This window comes from Corapipo altera, unplaced genomic scaffold (assembly GCF_003945725.1).
Source record: "Corapipo altera isolate COAL_440 unplaced genomic scaffold, ASM394572v1 23, whole genome shotgun sequence".
Taxonomy (NCBI): domain Eukaryota; kingdom Metazoa; phylum Chordata; class Aves; order Passeriformes; family Pipridae; genus Corapipo; species Corapipo altera.
The window spans coordinates 18,091,468-18,118,653 of NW_020884878.1; the positions used below are offsets into that span (position 1 = coordinate 18,091,468).

At 44.2% G+C, this 27,186-nt stretch overlaps 1 protein-coding gene and 1 long non-coding RNA gene across 4 annotated transcripts in view; one reads left to right on the plus strand and one right to left on the minus strand.

The window, feature by feature from the left end:
* The first annotated feature begins 175 nt into the window (after positions 1 to 175).
* LOC113944563 lies at positions 176 to 16,540 on the plus strand. Its single transcript, XR_003526725.1, has 3 exons — positions 176 to 331; positions 5,853 to 5,940; positions 16,480 to 16,540. It is a non-coding gene; the product is annotated as an uncharacterized LOC113944563 (long non-coding RNA).
* Positions 6,948 to 27,186, minus strand: part of ESRRB (estrogen related receptor beta) — a 128,684-nt gene continuing 108,445 nt past the window's right edge. For all 3 annotated transcript variants that reach the window (XM_027637830.1, XM_027637831.1, XM_027637829.1), the window contains 4 exons: positions 22,908 to 23,018; positions 22,134 to 22,295; positions 15,854 to 16,123; positions 6,948 to 9,677 (listed from right to left, as the gene is read on the minus strand). In XM_027637830.1, coding sequence (XP_027493631.1) covers positions 9,433 to 9,677; positions 15,854 to 16,123; positions 22,134 to 22,295; positions 22,908 to 23,018 — 788 coding nt within the window. In that variant the 3' untranslated portion in view covers positions 6,948 to 9,432. The remainder of the gene's footprint in view (positions 9,678 to 15,853; positions 16,124 to 22,133; positions 22,296 to 22,907; positions 23,019 to 27,186) is intronic.

Genomic DNA, 27,186 nt, shown 5'->3' on the forward strand with positions numbered 1-27,186 from the left:
AGATTATTTGTTTAATCTGTTTAGCAGCAGTAACTGTGAAGCATAAAGCTAACTGCAAAGGGTGTTTGATTCCTCAGTGAAGTCTGAAAGACAGAGATGTTGCAATGCTGCTCGATATTCCCTTTGTGTTATCATTATATCATTTTTTTTTCTCTCCTGTTTGTTTTAGAGGTACTGTGTGTTCCTGATTTGCTGGGCAACTAGTTACGTGATGAGTGCGCATGGAAGAAATTATTTCATTTCTCCATCATGACTGGGAAGTCACCAGGATACTTTTGTGAAGGACATCTAGTCAACTCTGCTCACCTTATGAAGCACTGTCCAAGTGCAGGTTAGTCCTTCTCCTTTGGCATATCACAGCTGAATTGCAGCTATTCATAGTCATAGCCCAGACAGTTTCTATTGCAGTTTCTGTTCTTTGACTCTTGATCTTTGAAAAGGGAAATGCTTATCTGAACAACTTGTGCTGTGGAGAGTGCAGAGCCAAACACAATGAAATGGGCATTTGCTGTGATGACCTGTGTGAGAATAAATATAACCAGCAGAGTATATGGAACCTGGCACAAGGAGGTGACAGCATTTGTGCTTTAGCATGGTATCTCACTGATAACTTGGGGGTAAGTTATTTATTCTTTGTATTGGAATAAATAACATGCACAGCAGTCAGGCAGCTGTAGGTAGCCAATACTATCTTTGTCTGTGAGAATGTCCAGAGAATTGACAGGAGCAACTTAGCAATATGCGCTGGGACACAGGGTAATCACAAACTCTGGAACAAGTCATGGATACCCTGTTCTGTGGACATGTTCCGTGTGAAAAGCAAAACCCAAGACAGTTCTCAAGTCCTAGTCCAAGCTGATTCATCCAATGCAGTTACTAAGTCTCCCACAATTTGAAAGGTCCTAGGCATCACTTATATTGGGTTTCAACCACCTTTTAGGATATACTTAATTGCACGCTCCATGCCCCAGGGAAGAAGAGTGAGCCGGGGCCTGTTTTGTGTGCAGTGAGCAGCCATGGAATGAAAAGGAGCCTCCTGCACAAAAGGCTTGCAATAGGCAATGGGTGGCAAAAGGAAGTGCTGAGCTATTATGGTTCAGTGTGCTGGGCAGTGGCATTATCCAACTGCAGTCTCTTACAGAATTCAGAATACATTCAGGGTAGGAAGCTTCTACTCCTCTCACAGTTTTGCTCTGCCTGCAGCACAGGCTGACAGGCTCGGGGAAGATCTGCAAAATGGTGTCACATTTGCTTATATATCAATCAGAATTTTACATAGTATTTTTATAGTTTCGATAATTACTTTATCATTTTGGTAAACTCAAGACATTTTATTTGCCTGTTCACTTGCTCATTCACAGATGACAGAGTACACAGGTCCTAAGTTAGTCCAGGCATTTTCTTTTTCTTTTGAAAAGGCAAGGTGTTCTCTTGATCCAAGCAAGTGGAGAAACAGAGCTCAATGTTATGTCCAGGCAGGTTTTGTTATTTTTTACTGATTGTTTCTCTCATGTTTACATTTCTAGGCACATTTAGAAGGTGTTTATGATTTATTTGTAAAATGTTTTTATTTTCTTTGATCACTGAGTGTGAATTTGGTGGTGTTTCTATAATTGCTGTAACTCAGTTTGGGTTAATAACTATTTGCCAGGTGAACACAGCATCATGTGAACGCAGCTTTTCTAATTAAAGCACTGGCAACACCACACGTCGCTGTGTGGTGCTCTGCTGCATGGCCTTGCCGGCTTATGCCGTCAGGATTTCGAGGTTCTCTCAGGTTGTGCAGTGGAGCCTGAGGTAAGTGTGGTATTTCTCTGATTTGGCATAGTTTGTCTAGTTCACTGGAGCTGTTGCAGAAGCTGCTGTGATCTAGTCTGACTATGCACTGTATCTCAGGCCTGTACTTTGTTCCTGTTTGCAAACATAAGAAGGATAATCTGGACCAAATGGCATCAACAGTGTCATTTTACAAATGCCCTCCTGTAGCCCTCCCCTTGGTTTGGTGAGTGTGGTTTGGGTGGCATTTCATTCCTTGCAGGACTGGAAAGCCAGGATATCTTAGCAAAGCCTCAGCAATGGGGAACAATAAAGTGGAGTTAGCTGGAGTGACCCTCCTTCCAAATGGAAGGCATCCAGAACAGTGAGCTGGCTGCTAGCCACAGGGACCTTGTTTTTAAAGGAGGTGGAACAGTCTATCTTGCCAGGGGTTTGGAGAAGCTTGGTATGGTCCGCTGCCACAGGGGACGGGATATTCACTGGTGTCCTCCTCACCCACATGGTCATTGTGTCAGAAATAGGACAGGAGGAGGGAGCCGGGAGAAAGAGAGATCATCCACTAGTGAAGAAACAAAAATATATCAAAGATTATCAAGGGAAACAGGCTAGATCATAGCAGGAACTCATCATGAGAAACAGAGCAGTGATGGAAAGAAGAAATGTGCAGAAGCAGCGGTAAGGATTTATATTTTCTGCAGCTAGAAAAAGTGAGTCTGAGCTAGAAGTGCTCAAGGCACTGGAAGAACTGGGGATAGCACCCTGAAAAGCTGACACCTGTGCTAATGCTGGGAGCATTACTCCCTTAGGACACTGATGAATTTTTATGGTGCAATGACAAAAACTAATGGGATTAATATGTGATTACCCCAGGCTTGGTTGCAAGGGTTCATTAGATTGAAAAATATCTGATGAAACTATACTTCCTAAAACTGACCCAAAAGATCACTGATCTGTAGTAGCATTAACCATTGACAAAAAATATAAGCAAGAGTTTGGTTAATGTGTTTTAAGTTTAATAATGTAAATGGTAATAGAAAATTACCTCTAGCATTGACTGCTTTCAGTGTTGCGATGGAAAAGAATTTACAATGCTGGAAATGCAATTAATGAAGGTGGGTGAAATCAAGAGACGTGAAAGACTGTGCATGGTAAGGAAAAGTGAGCAGGGGACTGATTGTCTTCTAATGCAAGCTGTAGGAGCATGAAATAGGATGAGCTGATGGTATACTCAGAGTAGGCAAAGGAGATACTTCTTTGAGTGCTGATCCATGGAACTCACTGCTGCAGGGTTCTGTGAAGGATGAATGCTTGTGTTTGAAAACAGAACTGGAGAAATTAATGTAAGAAAAATCATTGAGGGGTGTTAAATGCAAAGACCACATATCTAGCTCAGGTAGTCTTTGATCCTTAAATTGCTAGGAGACTTAATTGTACCTCCTTGCCATGTTTTTACATTCTCCTCTGATCATCTGCTACTGGCCATGTTAGCAGAGGGGGCACTGGTCTAAATGGGTCTGTGATCTGAAACAACACAGATGCATGTGCTGCCAAGAGATGGTTGCAGTAGGCATGTGACTCATTGCATTTATGAAGGGATCTGTGAAGCACTGAAATCTCTAGCAAATCTGTGATGAGTCAGTGGTAGCTGTTGTCTTCTCAGTTTTTCTTGCAAAAAATGCTTTGAGCCTCTGGCCAGTTCAGATCTTTCCTGTGACTTCACTCCTACTTCATACTTGGATGCTGCTACTCTCAGAGCTGACTTTTCTAGCCTTGCCCAAGACCTGTTGAAGGCCTTAAATTTGGGGGAGAAAAATGTGTTTAGAGAACTCTACATTGATTAGTAAAGAAACCTTCTTCCCTCCCCAGCTGATCAGAGAAAATAGAGTATTTTCCTAGTATTTCCTGTGAAGCTTTTCTGTAAGAGGAAATATCAGGTTGGCCTCTGCTTCTCCCAATGCTCTGTGTAGTTACCATGAAGACAATTCTCTCAGCCTTTTTTTTTAATTCCAGTGTGAATGAACACTAGTAAGCAAAATAAGGAAAGCCTCAAAACACCTAGACAAAGGAGAACTCCCAGGAAGGCAGCTTCCATGTTAGAAATAAGGGACCAAGGAACTAACAATCCTTGAATGGTGTGTGAAGAGTGAGGCCTAGGCTCTCTGTAGTCCTCTGGCTACCCTTACTAATCTCTTAACACCATCAACTCCACTTTTCAGAACCCCAAAACTACTGCCTTTTGTGAAGCCACAGATCAACTATATCATATATATATATTATATATATATATATATGTATATATACACATATAGCATCCCTGTGCTATATTTAACCTGAAGTACAGTCCATTTTAAAGTCCTACTGTGGTGGCCAAATCTAAACCTTCTGTGAGTAGATACAACATTCAGAGGACCTATGCACACAATGTAGGTGGGCTGCGAGCTGCCTATGTGAACTTAGAAGGGGATTTTATTGGTTCAAAGACTGTGCCTGTTACAGTCAGAGTGCTGGTGACTGGGCTAGGGGTAGCTCTTGTAAGTGTAAGCTCTCATTGTGCTTCACCTCCCTCTCCAGCTTTGTGATCATCTTGGTTTTTTTTATCATTCAAGCTCATTTCTAGCCCATGGACTTTCTTACTAGCCACCAATAATTCAGCTACCCCCTTCTTCTGAGGGCAGGCCAAGAGGACTTTTGATTGCCTCGTTTAGATGCATCATCCCAGTGCAGTGCCATTGCCCAGAAAGACCTTAGCAGCATTGGCTGAGGCATGTGGAGATGGAGGTGCTTAAACAGTGTGATGCTGTCTGTATTCAATAGAATCAGAGGTGGAATAAAACCCTGGGTCCTTGTTTCTCACATCTCTGCCCCAACTCCCACAGCACATTTTCTTCTGCTTTCTCAAGCAGCTATGAGCTTTCCCTCTTGCACCACTTGACCACCAGATCAATGTAAATGCCATGACTTCAGCACTGTGCAGCTGCTGTTACGCTTGCAGTATTCATGATGTCATTGCTGGATTTAAGCCAGTGGTCTATTTTATAATGAGAGGTTTTGTTTTTCACTGGAACAACTTCAAGACTTTTTCCTTGCTAGCTCCTGATTATTCCTTGTACCCGTGAAGTGTAGAATGTTGGAAGAAAATAGGTGAGTGGAAGAGACTGGTCCATGGCAGAGACTGACAGCAGTGCCTGTCTTAACAAGTCCTCAGCAAAGCTCATCTCACAAAAACTCAGAAGCTTTCTGGGAAGTGTTTTTTATATGGGAAAACACCAAATGAGCATTTCTAAGTGAGAGGACTGGTGCTCTCCTACCCTTCTGCAGCTTGCACAGATCACACCTTCCCCCACACTGGCCCCTTCTATGAGGCTATCTGCATCCCAAGGGACAGAACAGAGCACCTCCTAAACACAATAAACATTACTCTGTCTGGGTTAGTTTTTACATTTCTGTGTTTTATTTCTTATTTTGATTGAAATGACCTGTACCACAGGAATACAATTTATTTAACAGGTTTTTCTTTTTTTTTTTTTTTAATTTTATTTTATTTTATTTATTTTATTTTTTTTTAGGAGCAGATAATAGTTAAGTAGATACTGTTTATTTCAGTCTATGACTCCCTGCATCATTCTCACAGCCTCTGTCTCTCTCCGACTTCTCCACGTAACCCAGCCACAAGAACAACAGAGTGACCTCTGGCCATATGATTGACTATAGCTTGTGGATACAAAGTGGAAGCTCTTTTTTCTTAGCTCTGATTGGTAATATAAGCTCAACAAGTTACATTCTAGGGTCTTTCTCAATGACTTTCCCCTCTAATAGCTGCTTACATGTTTCTGGTGCAGCGTGTTTTATTTTATATACTTATAATAGTTTAAAAAAAAAGATGACAGAGCTTATGAAAACAATGCCCCCTTAGCATGAGCAATACTGCAAGGTCCTGATTGTTATGGGGGCATTTCTTGTAGCTTCACAGTTTTGCTGCGAGGTGTAATGCCCAAGTTTCCTCAGAAACCAAAATTCCGTGTCATAATTTACCTTTTATTTTAATTGATCCCCATGAAATTTGTTTTGCATTACAGGCCAGACACTGGTGTTCCCAGAGAAGAATGTGCCTAAAACAGAAGAGCTGGTCACTTGGGAAGAACTGCCTTTTGTAGTAGCTGACAGGTATGTCGTTTCTGTTATCCACATATGCAAATCAGGGGCTGGAGTTGCTTTTACTGTAGTTGCTGGTGTGCGCTTCATATTATTAACTGTCACTGATACACTTACCTCTACTGCTTTGCTTTTCTTTAAGTCATAGAGCCCATTTGTGTCCCAGCGGCTCAAGCTCCATCATTTTTTGATCCGTGAAGAAGGAAAGGTGTATGGACCTGACTCTGTGACTCCTATATTACAAGTGAGCAGCATAAGAGCATTGACCCAAACCCCACTTCCTAGTTCATGTCTCACCTTCCACATCTCCAGACCTTTTCATAAGAGACTGTGAGCATTCAAAGACCTAAGCAGTTGCTGAAGATTCATTTCCTCCTTCAAAGCGCACTGAGAGGACTACACTAAGATGTTACCATCCTGGAAATGCTCCTCCTCAGCGGCCGTGTGATAATACCAGTGATGAAGATCAGAGTAACTGGGAACAGGTGTATGTGATTCCTGCACTTGCCTGAAGGGCCCAAGAGACCTGACCTGGTTCCAAATTTAGGATGGTACAAGCCTTTTAAGGGTTAAATCTAGACAGGTGTTTCTGGTCCAGTTCCTGGGGAGAGTTGGCATTCCTTGTTTAAAGAGATTAATATACGCTAAGTACTGTCTGGTTCAGTTCCCATCCTATTTCAGAAGCAATTCAAACATTTCCCCGCATATTATCTTCAAGCAATGGAGGATATTCAGATGGGCTCCAAGGTTATGCAGCTTTAATGGAGAAAGAAGTTCCTGGAAAAAAATGCATTTGGTATCTTTATATTGCTCTGTCAAGGCAGGAGTTTCCTCCATACCATAGCCCTACTCTAAATAGCCAGCAGTTTCTGTGAGCTAGAAGTTAACTCAGCAGCTTTCCATAATTGTGTTTTGTAAATAGTTCTGGCTCTCTGTTCTGGAAAGCAGCCTGAGTCCAAATACAACAAAGACAGAAGAGCCTTTTGGGGTTTTTTTGGGTGGGTGTTTGTGGTGGGGTCTTTTTGGTTGTTTTCTTTTTTTTTTTGTGTAAGTGACCTTTCCAGCAGGGCCTGACAGAGTAAGAATTGCTTCTTAGGATCTTTTCAGCCCATTTTGGGACAGCTACCTTTGTACAGCAAGTTGGGACACAATGTGCTGTGGCCGAGCTGGGTCATATTCAGCAAGATTGCAACAGTGGTCAAGTGAGTCAAACTTACAGGCAATAAAGCAACATAACACACCTGCAAAAGCACTCCTTCAGGAGTGGCCACAGCCAGGAAGAGTTACCAGAGTGCAGCACATGGCAAGCTGACTCTATAGTAGTGGCATGCATTTTACTTTGGTCCCTCAGTCACAGATGGGTACAGGGATCATGAGTGCAACCAAAAGCCTCTGATTTTCTCGCCAGCTGCCTCTGGGAGGGAGCTGGGGAGAGAAGCATGAGTATCTGCTCAAAGCACAAGACCACTGTGTAATTGCTACTGCTGTTGGAGTTCCAGTTCCCATGTGCCTTCTGCCCTTTAGGTCTCTGTTGGTTTACTAATATGCTTGAAGTAAGACTGAATTCCATTATCAATGAAGTACAAAATGAGTGAGAGTAGCTACAACTGTGTAGCGTAGGAAGAACTCAAATGAGATGAACTGAACTAACTGAAGTACAAGGTGAGGGCTGGCTACAAGATCTGAGAGGTCACCATCAGTCAGCACCCATAGCTCAGTCTGCTGGGCAGGGTTCTGCAGCACTGACAGCCCTGCTGTGACACATTCTGCTCCAGCAGAAAACAAGCTCCCAGCGCCTCTCTGATCACACACTGCAACCCTGGTTTGGAAGACTTCCTGCTGGGGGCAAGTTACTCCTCTGCCACACCACCTGTCTCCTGGGGAAGCCAGGAAGGGATGGAAGCTTGAGGAGAACAGAGGTAATAGAGTCAGTGGTGTCTCAAATGTACATCAGAGGCTTTTCCTCACCTCTACTGCCTTGCTGCTGACCACAAAAGAGACAGGACACTCAGGTTGTGTCAGCTCAGGCTAGCTTAAAACTAAGTGACCTAGAAAATAAAGTCTCAAAGAATGCCAGCAGTCAGTTTTGTCAGTCACCTACATTTCCCTCTGGCTACTGAGAATGCAGCAGGTATGGCTTAGGCAGCAGAGCTGATAAACCAGGCCTTGGAGATAGCAGAAACCTGGGTATGTAAGAGTAGTAAATAAACATTACTCCAGTTCTTCTTCTACGAACCCAAGGTCAGGTATTTGCTTTCTGATCAGGAAGAGAGCCTCTTACAGCCCCAGGTATAATATATGTTTGCTCTTTTCCTGCTGTTGAGGATAATGGGATGAGGCAGGGGAAGACAGTAGTTGGAGTATCGGGAATCTTATGCCACCGTCTAATTTATTTCCCTAGGCTGTCACCAAAAAAGTAATCTCTCAGGCTCTGGAGCTGCCTCCTCTGAAAAGCAGTGCCCTTGATTCCTAACTAGAATTTGGCGTTAAGCCTAAGTCTCTGTGGAGGCAAAGAGCTATCATTTAGTGAAGTCTAGGAAAGATCTGGTTTGGGGTGTATTGATACTTGGGCAGTAACCATGCAGACAAACCTTGTGTTCTCTGCCACAAGGAACAAGTGGGGAATGGTACTCAGCTGAGCTGAAGAGGCAGGTTTGATACACTACAGGGTGAAAAGTGTGGAAGAATTGTAGTTAGCACCACATAGGAGAGGATGCAGAGATTATCAAGTCGACCCAGCACATCAGGCTCTTTTCTCTCACCATTTGGGAAAGACTTGCATTTTCTCAGGGACATACATCCTACCTCTTCAGGGGCCTGCAGGAATTGTACATGGGATGGACTAGCCAGGCGTAATGACACACTGTACAAGGTCGCAGAATATCTTACACAGTTAGGAGCATCTTTCCCAGTAAGAAGTGGGGCCTGTATGTACAAGTGTTAGAGGAGCCTGGGAGGCAGCCTTTTTGTTCAGGAGAGGTCCAGCAGTGCTCTTCTCCAAAGGAGCATCTGCTCTATGGTTAGAGGCAGAAAGGTGACAAAAAGAAGGACCACGGCTGCTTCCCTTTCTAACTGACCCCTCATAACACGAGCAGATAAAGTTTATATTGACTGTTCTTCCTCTCTTCCTGCTTTTGTCCCCACTCCCCCTCCAGCACTGTCAGAGGGAGCTGGGGAGCAGGCAGCCTGGACAGCGCTGAGAGCATCGCTGATCAGAGGGGCTGAGCCCCGATGACTGCCTCAACAAGTGCAAGAGCATATTCTGGTATTTCCCACAGAGAAAACAACGAAAAAAAGAGAAACAGGTGACTGATTAAAAGTTTCCCCCCTTCTGTACACAAGATTCTGCAGTCACGCCGACAGATAGACATTAAATAATTCTTCCGTAATAAATGACTGGAGATAAAAGCCGGCGGTGGCTGCTGCTGCTGTTTGGATTACTCCGTTGTCTGCATCTTTGTTTCTAGTTTGTTCCCCGGCCACTGTCGGCTGGCGCTGGGGCTGTCAGACCTTTGCCTCTAGCATTTCTAGGAAGAGTTTATGCATGGGAACCTTGCCCTGCAGTTTAATGCTGTAGAAGTGCTGCACAGCTTTGGCAGCCGTCTGCCGCAGGAGGGGCAAGGTCAAGAGCAGCTTGCCTGCTCGCCGGGGCTCCTCATTGCGCTGACTCAGCTCGTAGTCCTGCAGGGCTTCGTGGAGAAGGTCCTGGAGTTTCTGCACTGCATCCATGTCCTCTATGTGCATGGAGTCTGGGGGAAGGGAGAAAAGACAGCAAACAGACAAGTCAGACATGAGGAAGGAAATCCTTTATGGTTCTGAAGTTAAGGATATTTTCTTTCCTTCTTTTCTGTAGTTGTTGGTTGTTTTGGTTTTGTCATTCCCCCATGCCCCCACCCCCCCGGGAGTGGGGGTGGGAGTGTTGTTGCTGGTTTGGTTTGTTTCTTAAGGGGAAAAAAACACCTTGCTGGCAGGTGTTGGTGCTGCTGCTATGAAGTTTGGCAGCAGCCCAGTGTGTTGGCCCTAGCAGTGCAGAGACAGTAAGGTTACCAGGGGTAGGTGACACATGTGCCCTGTGTGCTGCTCATTTTGCCAGCCACCACAAGGCTGTGCAGGGGTCGGCCAGGAGCCTTTGTGATTTGCACATTTACTTGCCCTCCATGCTCCTTATGGTGAGAGTCACCCTGCAAGGGGCAGCAGCTGCTGTGCTGCCGCTTGGGAGCAATCTCATTAAGAATAATTAACACTGCTATAGCGCTTCATCTGTCTAAACTGCCTAATTGCCTTGCAGCTGCTCAGGGTGTCAGCAAGACAGAAAAGCCCCAGTAGGTCACAACCAGCGTGCCCAGGGGTGTTGCCAGACCCATCTTTGTACATATGCCCCTGTTTTCAGAGACTGCCAGCAGCTGCTCAGGGAGCTTCCTGCTTAAATAAAGGAAACCCACACCTCCTCTTCCCTTAGGCTGCCAGTTAGATTCCTAAAAGCTGTCAGAGGGGTAGCAGGGTTTGCGAGGCTAGACAGTTCCTTGGTGTGTCTATGAAGCTGGTAATGACTGAGTCCAGGGTCGAGCTAGGAAATAGTGTGGAACAGGCTGCTAAACTTGTGGGTAAGTCATAATGCCAGAGAGCAGCACCAAAGAGCAGAGAGGTTTGATTAGAAAAGCTAACCAGGCACAGCATCACTGAAGGTTTGCTCTTTTTTTCCTCTTGCTTCTTTCTTAAAACCCTGAAAAGAGCTGGAGACACCGCTGCCATGTCTTCATTATTCAGAGACTTTTAATCGATACTGAACCCATTGATAAAGATTCTTGCCACAGGGCAGTGAATCCAGAAGCAACAGCAAAGGGACACTTTGGCAAGCACACATGCACACCTGTAGTTGCACTGCCTGCCACCACAGCCTGGGCTTTGCAGTGTGGCAGTGCTCTGGCTCAGCCCACTCACAAACACAAATGTGAGGACATGGGTTCCCCAGTGTGACAGCAATGAAGGGGAGGAAAGCCATCTGAACTGCCAAAATCTCTGTAGAAACATGTGTCATCTCTATGGAGAATACAGTCACAAATTAGAGACTGTGAATTTCATGAGATACATTTAATTTAAAAATATTTATGATGCATGATTTATAAAGTATTACAACAGTTGGGAAAATATTATGTCTAGCAAGAAAGCTGTTTAAGAAGCTGTTTAGAAGGAATTCACTAATTAGAGGATATTAAAGGCTTGTATTCCCAAGAAGCCTACTGAGGAAGAATTGTTCTTGCTACATTTACACTTTGTACCCAAAAGACCAGGCAAAGGAACTCAGAGAAGGGCTGGTAGGGCACCACAGTGACCTGAGCTAGACACAGAGGTCAATTCTGAAAAGTAGGGAGGGAGAAGGATGTTGCCAAGTCAGTCTGGCAACTTCTCCCAGCCAGGCAGCACATTTGAAAAATTTCCATGCACAATCCAGGAGAAGTGAGTAGGATCTGTTTCCCACTCATTCGCAGAGGTCATTTTGGAGACTGGAAGTATCAAAAGTTGAAACTTGGAGGGAAACGTCCTCCAGCCTTTCTCTTCAATGTCCTTCTGGCTAGAGGCACAAGGGGGAGAAGTAAACACAGCCTGTCAGAGTTTGCAGATCCCAGCAGGTACTAGAAGTACCAGGCAATGAGCCATGCTGCAGGTCAAAGTGGGTGCTCTGGTTTTGGGTACTGATATTGACAAGACTTAACAGCACTGAATAACTACATGTATATAGCAAGAGGAACTTGGGAAATAAAGATCAAAGCCTGCCCCACCACCACCTCTCTCTGCTGAAAGCTTAAAATTGGTAGCTGACTGCAAAAAATAAAACAACATTGCAGGATTAACTTCCTTGCAATCCATCAGTGAACCGGTATCGATGGCATTGATAAACTGTTAATTACAAAATCAATAGCTATGAATTTTTACAGCTGTCAGAGCACTGAGATGGGGGCAGGCTGCCTGACCGTGTCCCTGAGGGTCAGCTGGCCTAGAAGCCAGGCTTCATGCTGGGAACCCTTCTCCAGCACTACTGGGATGGGGTACAGGGCAGGTGTGAGAACGGACAAAGCCCACTGCCTCCTCAATTAACTCATGCATTTTCTGGTAGGAGCAGGAACCTCACAGGACCCACTGGTACAGAATTTGCTACACGTCCCCTTGCCAGATCCTGATCTTGTTCACTCCATCTCAGCATTAAAATGCATTGGAGAAAAAAAAAAGAGGAAATAAAGTTTGGACAATCTGGCATGTCCTAAAATGAATGTGTGCTGTATGGTAAGCTGGAGAGCTCTTCAATACATAGGTTGATCGATTTTTATCCTAAGGAAAGAGGACCTAGGAATGCTTAAAAAAAGACTGCTGGCTCTGAAGGGTAACGACTTAAGTCTTAGCACTTCTACTCTGTTAAAAAATGGGTGATCATATTGTTGGGACTTGCCTGCTGCTCTGGGCATTAAGAATTCATTGCTCAGCTCTCTAAAATGCACTTACTAAAGACAAAGTTCCCTTGAATTATCTTTGCCAGTCCCAGCAGGTGTGTCCTTGGTGTGTCACACTGCATACTCAGATCAGCCCATTGTCAGCTTCTTCTCTGGTGAAGAGCAATTGAGCTCCCACTTCTGTTTTCATTTGTTTGAATTCCTAGAAACAAAGGGTCAATATACACAGGGCTGCGTGGAAGAGAGGAAAGTCCCTTGAACCTGGGTTGCATGAGCAATTATACCCAGCAGGGATAAGGAAAATTCAAGAATTTATCTATAGGGGAGGGAAGGCAGAAAGCAGGTTTAGACAGCACAGGTGCTAATCTAAGTGCTCATCTTTAAACCCTATTTCTGACTCAAGAGAGCTGAAGCCTGGTCCAGGCTGCTTCCCTACCGTTTTAGCAATCAGCTGTTTGCACACAGGCACATACTTGCAGAGGTTTATTCATGTCAAAAATACACAACGAAAAAGAACTAGTATTAAAAGAATGTGAAGGTTGAATGTTAAGTTACAGTAGAAAAATACACTTGCCCTATTCTAGCTTCCTTATGCATGTGTTGCGAGAAGTTTTAATTACATGAAAAACAAAATCTCATGCTTTACTTTCATATCTTTCAATACAAATAACAAAGCAATATTTTTGTGGATTATGCTCCTACATAGCTGCACTTCTAGCTGCAGTAGGAGAAACCAGTGAAGTCAGAGGGGATTTTTCCATCCAGCTGAGAACATGCTTTGGCCTGTACTTCCTGATCCTTACCTTGGTTTGTTTACTCCACACCACTGGAATCAGAACCTCAAAGCATCTGATGAGTGTTAGTTGTTCTGCTCTGTCTTTGTTCAGTGTCTCTCCATTCCTGATAGATACTGTCTCATAAGGCTTACTCTGGGCTTAGTCCTGAAAACACAGTGAGCAACAACAGCAGAGAGTGCTTCTGTTGCACTGTGAAGAACTTGACAGCACCGAGGCTCAGATCCTGCAGTGTCTCTGCTCATAGCATGGGCCAGATAAATGTGGGGCACTTATTCTGTCACAACCACTACCTTAGCAATTCAGCCTCTCTGAGGAGCCCTTCTTCCTGTTTAATCCCATGACCTTCCTGGTAGACAGGTTCTTTAACAAGTTGATTACATCACCAAAAGCCACCGTTCCACAGTTGAGAGATGCCAGCCTTGGCCATCTGCCCATCCTGGTTCAGTGGCAAAGTGAAGGCAGCAATTAGAGCTAAAAAAGCAATATATGAGAAATTGAAAAAGGGAGCTAGATAGCAATTTATATGAATCAGAAGTTATGAAGTGTAGAAAATCGATAAGGGAAGTGAAGGACATAGGAGGAAAAGCCATGGCTGGAAGGGCTAAGGACAATAAAGAAGTTTTATAAATATTTAAGAAATAGAAGAAAAATGATCATTTGTAGGGCGTATCTTTTCACCTGGAGATGATTAAACTATTAACAGCAGTGCAGCAAAGACAGAAGTCCTCAATTAGTATTTCTGTCTTGTTTAGAAAAGAGAAGCATTACGTACTTGTGTTACATGATGATGATTTCTTAGTCTGTTGTTTATGCAACAACATATTAGAACTATTAGGGCAAACTTCACAGAAATAGGAGAGCTGGATATCTTGGCTTTAACAGTTCTAAAATTGCTGGCTGAGGGCCATCTAGGGCAGAGGAATGATGAAAAGTCCTGGTATTTTTAAGAAATTCAAGATGACCGAAAAATTTCTAATAACGCACATATTTTCCTAGGTTTTATCTGATAATTTCTATGCTAGCCTGATGTGAACCAAGGCAAAAATAAAGGAAAAAATAAAGGTGACAATCAGTTAAGACTGATGACATTTATGAAAGGTGTGCAGATGTGGCACTTAGGGACATGGTTTGTGGTGGGTTAACAGTTGAACTTAGTGATCTTAAAGGTCTTTTCCAACCTAAATGATTCTGTGATTCTACTGCCAGTCAACATGATACTTTGGAAGAGAGGTCTTGTCAAATAAACTTGATTTCATTCTCTGATGAGATTACAAGTTTGGTTGATAAAGTTAACTGCACAGATATACTAGACTTGGGACTTTATAAGGCCCTTGGCTTAGGACCACAGGACATTGTCATTTAAAAATTAGCACTATACAATATCAATAAAGAACACTTTCAATTGATTAGTAACTGGCTAGATGACAGATCTCAAAGTAGCTGTCAGTGGTGAATCAACCCTGCAGGAGGAGTTTTCTAGTGAAAATCCAGGGGATCAGTAAAAAAACCAGATGCTACTCAATGTTTTTATCAATGAGCTGTAAGAAATTTATTTCTTTTCTTTTTTCTTTTACCTTGCTACTGCTATGAATTGTGTGGATGGCAAAGATGAACAGAATGGTGTAAAATGGTGGGGTAGGGCAGCCTCACAGCATCCTGGACCTTACACTTGAAGTAATATATCCATAGTCAAGGAATGCAACTAAGGAACAGGAACTTTATCGTGGCAAGCTGTTAGGTATAAAAAGACCTGGACTCATAGGACACAGCTCAACAAAGACTCATCTCTGGAGGCTGAACTCAGGCAAACAGACATTAACGATATGGTGCCTTTAAAAAAAAAAACAACAAACACCTGAGAGAACAATTAATTATTAGAGTCAGCTACCATGGAAGATGTAGATTCACCCTCTTTTATTCTCTCCAGCTTCACACAGGATGTCTTTCTGTAAAACAGCTTTAGCCAGACAGATACTGGTTTCAAGGCTGGACTGCAAGGGTGAATTTTGTGACCTGCATGATGTGGTTCAGCAAGGAGATATGGTGTGAGACAATGAGACTCAGGGGATGTAGAGGGAGCCCTCGTCACACAGTAGCTTTAGGAGTATGGGACTCTTGAGCAAATACGTGCCTGTCCAGCTTTTGTACACTGCAGCCTGATCAATTGAGGGCTGTAATCCAGATCCACACTGTCTCCCAGTTAAAGGGGAATTCAGTGTCTGTAGTCACCGAACATCTCCAGGACAGGACCAGGCAGCTTCAACCCCACAGCTTTTGGTGGCATTTGAAATTGGGACCAGGGTTTCCCTGTTTGCTGTACCTGACCAACACTACCGAGGTGCATGCAGGTGTGGTCCACATTCCCTTTTCTGAACTTATGGCACTGGAGTTGGTTTGCTAATGAAGAAGGGCTTTTTTTACTTCTAGAAACCAGCAGCTAGCCCATCCCTGTCTGGTTCCACTCTCTACTACAGGGCCAGAGCACAGTTGGGGCTGCAGCAGCAGTAAGCCTCATTTCTCCCTGCTTTCAAACTTAAGTCCTGCTCTGTGGACAGAAAGGAGCTTTGAGAATGTTGCATGACACAAACAGAGCAGTCTCAGGCGGTAGGCTCTAGTTTTTTCCCAAATAACCACATGAGCCTTGACTCCCTGATTGCAAGGCTGGCTGGGCCAGGGCTGTACCTGAGTTGGCAAGGGCCAGAGCTTTGAGTGTGACAAACTCCTCCTTTTCCACCTTGAGCTTCTTATAGCGGCGCACCAGTTGAAGAATGGCCAGGTAGAGCTCCAGCAGCCCTGTCAGACGAGAGTGCTCTTCATCCATTATGTAGTCCTCAGCATAGACCAGCTTGTCCTCATATGGCAGGGAGCGGTACACAATGCCCAGGATGAGAATTTCCATCCAGGCACTCTGAAGAAGGCTCATCTGGTCCCCGAGGGAGAGGTTGGAGAACCCTGACAGGGCAAAAGACAAGCAGGGTCAAATGGCTGAGCAGCAAAGCCTCTAGGAGCCTAAGGTCCTTAGTGTCCCGAGATTCAAACCAAGCACTCTTCCCTACTGGCCTGCTGCTGTCAAGAAAAACAAAAAAAGCTCACTAAAGTGACCCTATCTCTGTAGCAATCAGCACACATGGACCTTATGCTTCTCTTTGCTCCCATGCCCACCCACAGTCTCAAACAGGAGTTCTGATGCTCTGATTGCATTTATGACAGCCCAAAGTTAATGATAACCTTGTTTCAATGATCACTGCTTTTTTTTATAGCCGCAGCTGTTCTGTACCATATTGTCCTGCTCCCTGTTCCTCTTGTAGGTTTGTACTGCAGCTAGGACCAAAGAGTAGAGAAGATCTGATGTGATAGACGGGAATGACACAGGCCTGAATTGCAAGTAAACTACAATCTCAGACTTTGGCCAACATGAGAAAAGGTCCAGTCACAACAAAGCACCGAAATGTGTTCAAAAGCTGAATATATTTGTAAACAGAATCCTTGTCTATTCCTCATCACATCCTGATCTCCACACTATCAGCTCTGCCAACAACCCTACCCAGTGACAAAAATAGCTTTATGGTGCCTTACAAGCACCTAAATCACAGCCAAACCTGGTAGCAGTAGAACCAGCACCTAGGAATGAACCAAATATTCTCGTCAAATACGGAAAGAGCAATCACCATCTGGAGATAGACCCTGACATCCCCAGAGTCTACTTGAGAAAGCAGAGGACAAAACATAGAGGCACTCTCCACCTCAAGGGGGAAAAAAAAGAAAGTGCATGGGAAGGAAAACTGTGTCTGTTATGCCCTCCATACCAGCTACCCTTGAAGGCCAAATGATGAAAGATCCTGGGAGGTGGGCACTATAACAGCCATTACAAACAAAAATGTCATGCACCATGTGTTGGTCCCCTCTAGGCAGATTTGCCCATCACAAACAGGCAGAAACTGACTTTTTTGACAGCTTCTTCCTTCTAAAGGTTCCTAGGGCTGTGAGAGAATGGGACACCTAGGCACCTCAGCTAGGAGAGCAATGCTCCACCACTCTCCCCTGTCAGTTTTCTCCCCAGATGCATATTAAGCCTCAGGTATCTCCAAGAGCTCATGAGCCTCTGTGCAGAAGCCTCCCAGCCCACTGGCTGCATTCAAGGGTCAGCTGGACTCCTTTATCCCACAGCCCCCTCTGCTCACAGTTCTTGGCCCCACATCAGGGCCTACGTAGCCAGTCACCATGATAATCATTTGATTTCTCTTGTTATCAAGTTGGCAATTAACAAAAGAGCTGATGATTGCTATATTGACTGACTGTGGGATCTCTTTTTCTATCTGCACTATCTCAGCTGGGGATAGGAAGGCAGAAGGGTGGGTTAGTGGTATTTATTTATCTCTACGCCATGTTTTGTATTTGTGTTGCCAGGGGAAGCAAAGGGTGATAATGGCCTGGCAGCCCTTGGACATCCAATTTCCCTTATCAGGCCACTGAATAGAAAAGAGGCCCCAGGCCACATTAATTAACAGATACCAATCAGCTGTCACGTGCTGTGAGTGCAAGGTCTGAGGGGAGCAGTGGGTGGGAGGGAAGAATCAATAAACCATTGGGGAGGAGTGTCAGAGGGAACAGCTAAAGAGGAGTCCACGCTACTAGGGAGAAGAGCTGCAAATCCAGCTCCATGACTGTGAGACTGATTCCTGTACTCCATGTAACCCTAAATCCTGGTTAATCCTACCTCTTGCTCAGGCAAGGTAGGTTAATCCTACCTCTGCTCCAGCTCAGAATTGTGCTGCTCTGGAATGCAGCCCTCCTGACTCAGTCCAAGTGTAGGGTGATGCAACTCAAAGGCTTGGGATCATGTCTCCCCAGTTCTGCCTGCTAGACAGGGAACTGATGAGATTAGCCTTGAGACAGAGGCAATGATGCTGTCTGTGCACAGCCACTGCTGCAGTCTTTAGAACCTGAATTCCATCCTTTGGTCACCCCTCTCTCCTGGCTCTGACCATGGAGATCAGTCCAGCATTTCGGCTGCTGCCTTAAGTCCATTTTCTGGGTCAGTCATGTGGCCTTTCTGCATCTTCATTCCCTGTTTGGATTACAAAAGGGGTTACACCATCACCTCACTGCAGCCTGCCAACAAAATTTGTTAAAGATTGAGAAACTGCCATGTAGTAGAGCAAGAGGATCCAGGACAGGCATGGCTCATATTTTTCTGCTACACAATAAAGTAGAAAAAATTACTTAACCCTAGCAGTAACCTGTACATTCAGCATCCCGGTTAATCACCCTTTTCCAGAGGCTGTTACGATAGGTGACAACAGGAGAGAACATGACCTGTGCCAAGAAGAACAGGAGAGCCAGCTGCAATTGCCTCACCCACCTGGGAAAGCCCCTGGCCAGAAGCATTCCCAGGTAGCCAAGGACTTCAGCTCCAGCAGAGGGTATGAAGAGGGAGTGCTGTGGTGTCAAGCCTGGACTTGAGACATTTGACAGAATCGGGACCCTTTGCCTCCAGTATTGACACATGTGGAATGCAAGGGCTAAAGGACTATGCCTGAATCACTGCAGTAAAGAGAAAATCATATAACTCTCGCGTGTTATCAAAGCTGAGATCAGAAAAAGTAAATGCTAATTTTACTTGGCCAAAATCATAGGCTTGCTATTACAGGATTATAACACCAGGGAATCTCTAGTTGTGAAATTTAACTGCCTGGTTGTCTTAAGCCCCCATGAATTGTGAGAATCCAACCCTTTTGCATTCCTGAGCTGCTGATGGCCCAGCATCCAGCAAATACCCTTGGTGATCTGTTTCTTGCTGCTTTTCTCAAGTCTGATCCTGAAAGGTGCTGCTTAATGCACCACTGCCATCCCTAGGTTCCCAAAAAAGAAGCCCCTGGCTCTAGCACAGAGCTGCATGCATGTTTCCCTCCTTTCCAGGTGCAGCTTGAGAAAAGCTGCTTTATTTGCAGTAGCTGATGTGACATTCAGGTTTTTTATATTTTTTTTTTTTGGTTATTTCTTTTTTATTTCAGTGGTTTGGCAGTGGGAGCTCCCAAATTAAAAAAAAAAAAAAGTCACATAATTTGTGGCAAGTGAAGTTCATAATCTGTTAATTTATTATCATTTCTGTCATCCTGGAGGGCCATTAGCAGAGGTAATAAAAGGAGATGTAATTATAGGATCTGAGGCCACTCCAGACACAGCTGCTGTCACTCCACTTGCCATATTTCATTCTGTGCTAGTACTATCGTCTTCCTAGTGAGAATAGTACAACAGCTACCCTGGGAGAGCCTTCATTGTCACCCCTCAAGAGAAGTCTTGTCACCCTGCATCAAAGCAAGAGAAAAGGTGGATGTTTTTCAAAGACAATTAGCACGGGGGGAGAATGACTAGTGGGGAGGGGGCCTCGTACAGAAGGGCACAACTCCACATTGGCTAAGTGTGGCTTTTGAGCTAATAGCTAATAAGACTGTTGAGCTAATAAAATTTTCTAAATACCATTAAATCATGCTTTATTATTATTATCATAGGAGAGTGTGTTTAAGCTTTACTGATTTTGTTTGCTAAGACTGTAGGGCAGAGGTTTGTGTTGATACTTGGGATCCTAAAGGGTTCGTATGACTTTAACGTCACACCATTCTTTACTAATTCCAGTGTGAATACAAGGCAGGAATATGTAACTTTTTCTCCTTTTTCCATCCTTCTCTGACCAAGATTTCCTGCACACAGGAAGCAATGTCACTTTTTGTTCAAAATCCTTGGAAGGCAGAACTACAGAGCATGGTTAATTTAGACATGTGGCAGTCTCCTGGCCCTGCCCTGCTCTGCCCCCTTGCTGCCTAACTCAGTATGTTTCATACTTGTTCCAGAACTACAGATTATTTTGTTCCATTTTTATGAATTGTCTTTTATTATGTTTTTTCTCAGTACTGCTCTCTTGTTTAACAATCCCTGAGCTCTCTCACGTGCACACAGTCCTGTTGTACAATACTGCTGCTGGTCTGAACTGTGCCAGGCCGTGGCTGTTACTGCGTTGCAGGAGAGAAAAATACACAGAGAAATCTGAGATGATAGCAGGTATGTCCTGCTTTCAGAAAGGAGAGGAAGAGCCCCTTTCACAGTGCGGGAGCAATCTCTACTATACTCCTGTTCTGGGATAATATAACCAGGCTGGAAAACTCAGTAGGAACTCAGAGCTGAGCATCCCATGCTCATCTCACTGCCACAAGCTGGGGAACTACAGCAGGGCCCTCTGTGCTAACAAAAATAGCCAAGGTTAGACGAATGTACAATGGCACCTCAATGGAAAGCCGTAGCAGCTAATTGCATTGCCTTAAAGCCACTCCTGTTAACACCCCAAGTATTGGGTTAGTAGAGCAATCCAGGCTGAGTTCCCTAATCACCACTGTAACTCCACTTGTGATGAATCAGCCCCAGATGGATTCCAGCACTAGTGATGGGTGTAATCCCTGCAGATACTGCAGATCTCTTGTAAGAAGGGCACCACCAAGATTAACCTCTACTCAGAAACACTGTCCTGAAAAAGTTTCTCCAGACTTCACAGTCCCACCTCATAACAATCCATATTCCATATAGCTCAGAAAACCACTAACTCTTGAATCACTTGAGAAATACTCCCTCTGGAAAAAGAGAAGCAGCTACCAAAAAGCCAAAAGAGGAGCTACAGAAAGAAGCAAAATACATGGGAGAACTAAACTCTGATCACTCTTGTTAAGATGCCTCACTAAACACTGAAGAACTTAAAGCCAAGAAGCAAAGAAAGAGAACACAGATCCATGCAGTGGAAGACAGAGACAACACACAATAAATCCTGTGGTCCTGTAGTAGAGCCTTGGATATTCTTCTGACACAAGGAAGAGGGACAGAAGGCAAGCACATAGCTGAAGTAAGCTGTTTATAGCTGTAGTGCGCTGTTCATAGTGAATGTCTGAAGCAATCTTTGGAAAGCAGCCATGTAAACCCCAAGGATATCCCCTGACTTCCCTGGCCAGCCTTCTCTACACACAGATCCAACCTATCTGTTTTTGGAGTGACTGGAGAGAGACTAGAAAGAGAGGGGGCATTTCCCCTTCCCAGTCCAAATCTTTGCCCTCAGAACTTCCTTGATGGCTATGTATGCTCCTTCAGCCTGGGTCCACCCTACCTGCAGGTGTGAGACACTTGTTATGCCACCCAATCACACAGACATGCATTGAATATAGTCACAAGGCCAGTCATGCTGCCAATAAGTTGTCCTCACTATTTGTCAACATAGAAGCCTGGAGATTCACTGACAATAGCATGTTGTCTATCACAATGGGACTTGTTCTGTGATGAATCCATTATGACAAAAGCTTTCCTGAGTCTGGGCAAGAATGACCCTGAAATTAGCTAAGTTGGTTAGAGTCTGGTGCTTGTAATGCCAAGGTTATGGGTTTGATCCCTGTATGGGCTATTCACTTATGAGCTGGACTTGATGATCCCTGTGGGTCTCTTCCAACTCAGAATATTCTGTGACTCTGTAACATCCACTACAGACATGGTGTGTACCTCCCTTTTAAATAGCAGTAAAGTCCAGGCACTGCCATAACATTTATTCATCTATAAACACAACAGACCTAGGTCATGTTGATGTAGTACAAGATCACAAAAGTCCACTGTACCATCCCAAAGGCTGTTTCCCAAGTACTTTCACTGGGCCACTCAATGCCAAATACAACAGAGAACTTCACTGTATCATATCAAAGCCTTCTGCATAATCCCAGGGCACGTACATACAGAGTCATCGATTTATGCACCTACATCATAGGCTGCATTGGAGTTTGTTACCAATGAGAGCCCACCACAAGCAGTTTTCTGTGACAGAACTTTCCATGCATCACTACATGAAAAAATCCTAGCTGAAGACAAAACCGATAAGTGCAGAGATAAATAATAGCTCCCTTTGCTGTTCATGTTACACCCTTGTAATCCCGTTTACCTGGGATGTGCTTTGCCCAGCCAATGATCACCACCAGTTCCCTGTCTGCCAGGTCACAGAGGGTTGTCAGGGCTTTGATGTCGCTCTCCGGCATGGTTGGATCAGGCATGGCATAAATCTTCTCTGGCTCAGCCACCAGCAAGTGGGAGACGATCTTAGTCACTGCACATTTCAAAGGAAAAGTTGTTGTTATGTTTCTCATGATAAAAGGTGGACCCTCCTGGGATAAGACATGACTACAGAACCCATAGGACCTCAGTAATGGTTTTGGTGACAACAGGAGAAGACTACACTGCAGCTACACAAGCTGTAGTGATCTGCCTGTGTCAAACCAGCTCTGCACTGGGATGACAAAAGCAGGAAGCTGCTGTAATGTTGTCAGCCATTGTCTCAACAGGGTCCAACAAGGGGAGAAGGAGACACAAAGGAGTTGGTAGGATGTGAAAAAGTTTAAAGAACTATGGGTAGTATTAAAAAGAGAAATCAGCATTGGATTGGTTTTGTTAACATAGCTCAGACTATGACTAAATGGATTTACATAATCTCCTAGGAAAGGTCTTGTATTTAACCCTAGGTACAAAAAATAACAGTACCTGAGCTGTACCTTAGGCCCACCTAATCTACCTCTACACTATGATCGTAAGAAAAAAATCCTAGTGCTGTTGACTGACACAGGAATTTGAAGTGACAACTGCTATTCTGTACATTTTGGGAGATCAATGAAAAGAAATATAGTGGCTGCTCAGAGGGCAAAAATTCAAGGCTAATACATACGTGGTTTTTTAGCTGGGGGAGGGATCTGTAAGCTCAGGTAAGTGCTGCTCTCAGAATCCAGTCTCCTCTTGTATTTCTGTCGGCCTCCACGGACTCGATCCAGACGAACACCTGCAGGTAAAACAAAAGAAATCCTCATGATTCCTTAGTGCCTTAGGGAACCTTGACGTTCACATGCTTAAATTTGCTAAGTAAGATGTTCCCCATACTCCAGGGAGCTTCCCTCTCTCAAACACTTGAGATCTCAGCTGAACCCAGCAATCTTAATACCAACTAGACTGCCTCCAGCTCTAAGCATGCTGCTGTGAGCTTTACTTTTATTCAAAACATTAATGAAGACAGAAATTAACCCATTCAAACTCTTGAATCACCATCAGTCTAATGGGCAAATGAAAAGCTTCAGAACTCAATGCCCTCTAGATGATCTTGCTTTTAAAAAGAAAGACTTTAAATGTCAATCAAACCTGCAGTTATAAAACTAAGCTTTTAGATTGTTCTTAAAAATGAAAAGTTAAATGTTCTGTGACCTCTCACTGTTTATATTTGAAAAAAGTGGCCTATAGTGAACAGATAATGAACTATGAATTCAACAAAAATGTTTCAGCCTTGATCAAGTAAGGCACCTGTAATAAGAGTAGAATCCAAATAAACAGAAACAACTTCTACTACAATAAAGCCATGATAAAGATGAAGTAGGGAGACACCGAAGAATTTGTTGCAGCTCTTTCAAAATACAGTGAATCAAACTGGGAACTGCACATTGAAAATAGTCCCCAGCGACTAGGAAGTACCAGTGACTGTCACCTTGCAAAAAACCATAGCAGCATCAATAGACCAGGAACAGCAACTAAATTGTGCTATTAGTACAAAATACAATGTTAAAAAGAAACTGTGAAAAAAACCCATAGATATTTGTCCAGTTATCAGTTATTTCTGACCAGCCATATGGTGTCTGGTAATCAGTTCTTGTGAAATTGGGATAACTTAGTCTTCTGGGAAAAGTAGCTTTTGCGGAAAAAAAAATTTTTCAAGACAAATGTAGAAGCATTCGAATAGAATAAAAAATTTTGAATTTACACTATACAAGTACTTCCTTAGAAACACACAGTAGTTTATCTAGTCTGATCACAGGAACCAATTATGTGAGACACTTACTAATAATATTGAGCTATTAATATTTTGCAATCATACCATACAAAAACACAAACAACTAAAAACAAACACTCCACATCAGGTTTGAAGTGATGCTTTTTGAACAACTTGTACACCTGAAAAAACCTGCAGTCTTCTGGTGAATAGTCTACCCTAGAAAGAGTCATATGTCTGTCACTCCATGTTTCAATGCCATGTTTACTTACTATGCCATAGAAAGGAGAAAGCTTTTGCTATATAGCTAACACCTGTACCACCTGAAACTGCTACTTGCAACAACATCTAGATCCCAATATGCTTTGTGGCGACAGCACCCAAACTGATTTGATTGACAGACAGTAACAACTGCCCCCTAAGCAGCAAGAACACCAGGCCAACAATACTCAGTGATACAGTCTGGCAGCAACATCTCCTACTGAGCAGGAGAAACAGAAATGAGCAGGTGTGGAGCTCTGCAGAGCAAGGGAACTGCCGTTGCAGGTGGCTGCTGTGGGAGGACCAAGGATATTGAAGATGGAAAGGAAGGCATGAAGCTGATAAAAGTGAGCTCAGATCACACTGAGTAATTTCCTTCCTCTTTCCCATTTTCTATTTCTGACTCTGTATGAAGAATTCACTGACATCCCTAAGCATAAGTCCACCTTTCTCCTCCATTACGTGGTATTGTTTCTGAAAATTATGCCTATTTCTTCTTTTACCTCCATTCACAGCAGCAGGTAGGCTGTAGGCAAGACTCCTTCCTGGATGCCCCAACATGCTCCAGAGACCAATTTCAGGAAGGACAGCCAGGGAATCCCAAACCCGAGGTTATCTAGGGAGATCCCTGAGGAACGACACTGATAAAGTCCTGGATGAAGTAGGAAATTTTCATTTCCATCCATGATTTCTTTCCCTCTATAAATGGGCCCTGTTTTCCTAAGAAAGAAGACCTCTATTCCATGCTCTGCTGAATGTGTGACATCTACCTCTAAGCCAGGAAAGATGGGAGAGACATAAGTTTCAGGAGCTGCCAGTAAACCAAGCAACCAGGTATGAAAATGAAAAGGATCAGGAATACACTGTTGAAAGATTACAGAGGAATCCAGAACAGGCTGCAAGACTTCAGGACTGAATCAGAGCTTCCCAGGATCCTCCCAGACAAAGGATGCATTCCTTAACATCAGTGGTCAGGATGTCATCCGTGCAGGGAGGTGCCATTCTCAGCCCAGCAGAAACCAACACACTGCCTTCCACGATGCTTTCACTGTGCAGTTTGATAAGCAAAAGGGAGGGGGAACTGGGAGGAGTAGGGATGAAACGGGGGAAGGAGCTTGTTTCTTCCTCCCAAGGAGAAGCATGCCTCCAGTGCTTGGCAGAGGGATGGCTGCACAGGTTGCAGCAGTACTAGGGACCCTCAATCAGATTATAAGGACACAAAGGACTTAAGTGTATTAAAGAAAGATAAGAAAGATGCAGAGAGATTTACCCTCCATCCCTCCTTCCCTCACTGAGCAGATAGAGGTCTGTTTGCCCAAGGACTTCAGCTTGTTAATTTTGAACAACTGTTTGTCCTCCTCTTGTTCCCCTTTCCTGTGCAACACTCCTTGAGGCAAACATTTTCAATCAGCACTCACAGAGCCACTGTTCTACCCTGTCATCATCACTCCAGCCACAGAGCTGGTGAACAGACTGACCCCCATGGTAGCACATCCCTGCACCAGCTGCTGAGTGCAGTGTCCTGCAGGTGCTACAGTAAACAAAAGCATTTAATCCCTCGAGTCCCTGACTGTGACACTCTAGACATAACCATCATGGTAAAATCCCTTTCCCAAAGATCTGACAGCCTAATGGGTCATATCTAGATGGAAGGAAAGGGCATGGCCCAAAATCAGAACCTGTGGTACTTAGATACTTAATGTCTGCCGCTCTACTTTGATTTTCTCTGTGGTTGATTTTAAGATAGGTAGGCTGATTATGATGCAGCTCTGCAAGGGACACTAAAGGACATTAAAATGAAGTGGCGAGGTGTGGTGGGTTAGATCAGAGAAGCAGCATGAAGCAAAGCACTGAGCAGAGAAGAAATGGATGGGGATGTAGACTGGGATATGAATGGAAGTGGGAGAGTGTAAGGAGAAGGGAGATGAAAGAGAGAGGGCTAGAGCAAAGCTGAGTGATACATACACTGGAATCACAAGGGTAGGTTTCACACCTGAACATTACGTGCAGCCACCTGAACATTAACTGCAAGGTGCAGCAGCAACTTATGAGATGCAGCTGGTCCATACTGAAGACCTTTTGGTACAAATTGGTGCTGCAACCTCACAAGACAGCAGCAAAAGAAAGCCGTTGCCTTCCAGCTCCTGCACAAACCCTGTTGTCACAGAGATCACAACTGGCCTGTTCAAAGGAGACAAGTGACTCACCCTACAAAACTGTCACCACCATAGGCACTCCTGGACCCCCCTTTTTGACATTATCAGCAAGAAGGTGAGATGCAACAGCAGAGGGCAAAGTTTGGAAAATACCACCCCTTGATAACTTATCTTCCACTCCCATGTATTGTAAGAAAACGCTGCTGTTCATTGAATTTTGTTACCTTTGGAGGGACCCTGAATAAGAGTCCTGGCACCCCAATTGACCTACATATAGAGCTGACTGTGGTGTATGCCATAGGGATTGAGTCCCAGCTCAACGGCAGCTCACTCTCAGCTTCCCTGCCTGCCAGAGCCGCTCTGACCTAGCAGGGAGAAATGCAGAGGCAGGACTTGCACAGGACTTCTCGATTCAGCATCCTGCCTAGGGCAGGGATGTCAGTTTTCTAACTGTCCTGTGGGTGCCACTCGTGTTCCAAGTGCTTGCAGAGAGGTCTGTGCCAGCACCAAGCCTCTGCAGTGAAAGAGCTGATCTGCTGATCTGTTCCAGCTCCCTGCATTTCTCTGACATGCCCCTTGGAGAGACGTCTGCCTGACAACTTTGGGATCAGATGTCCCCTTACTGACTTGATAACATCAGGCTTTAGGGTTTTTTTCTTAATGGAAGTAAAATAATTCCAGCTTTTTTTAAAAGCTGGACTCAGGCCGAGACTGTCGGAAGTAAAAATAGCCGAGTATGCAGAGGTGACAGCACACAGAGTCAGGTTTAGTTTCTC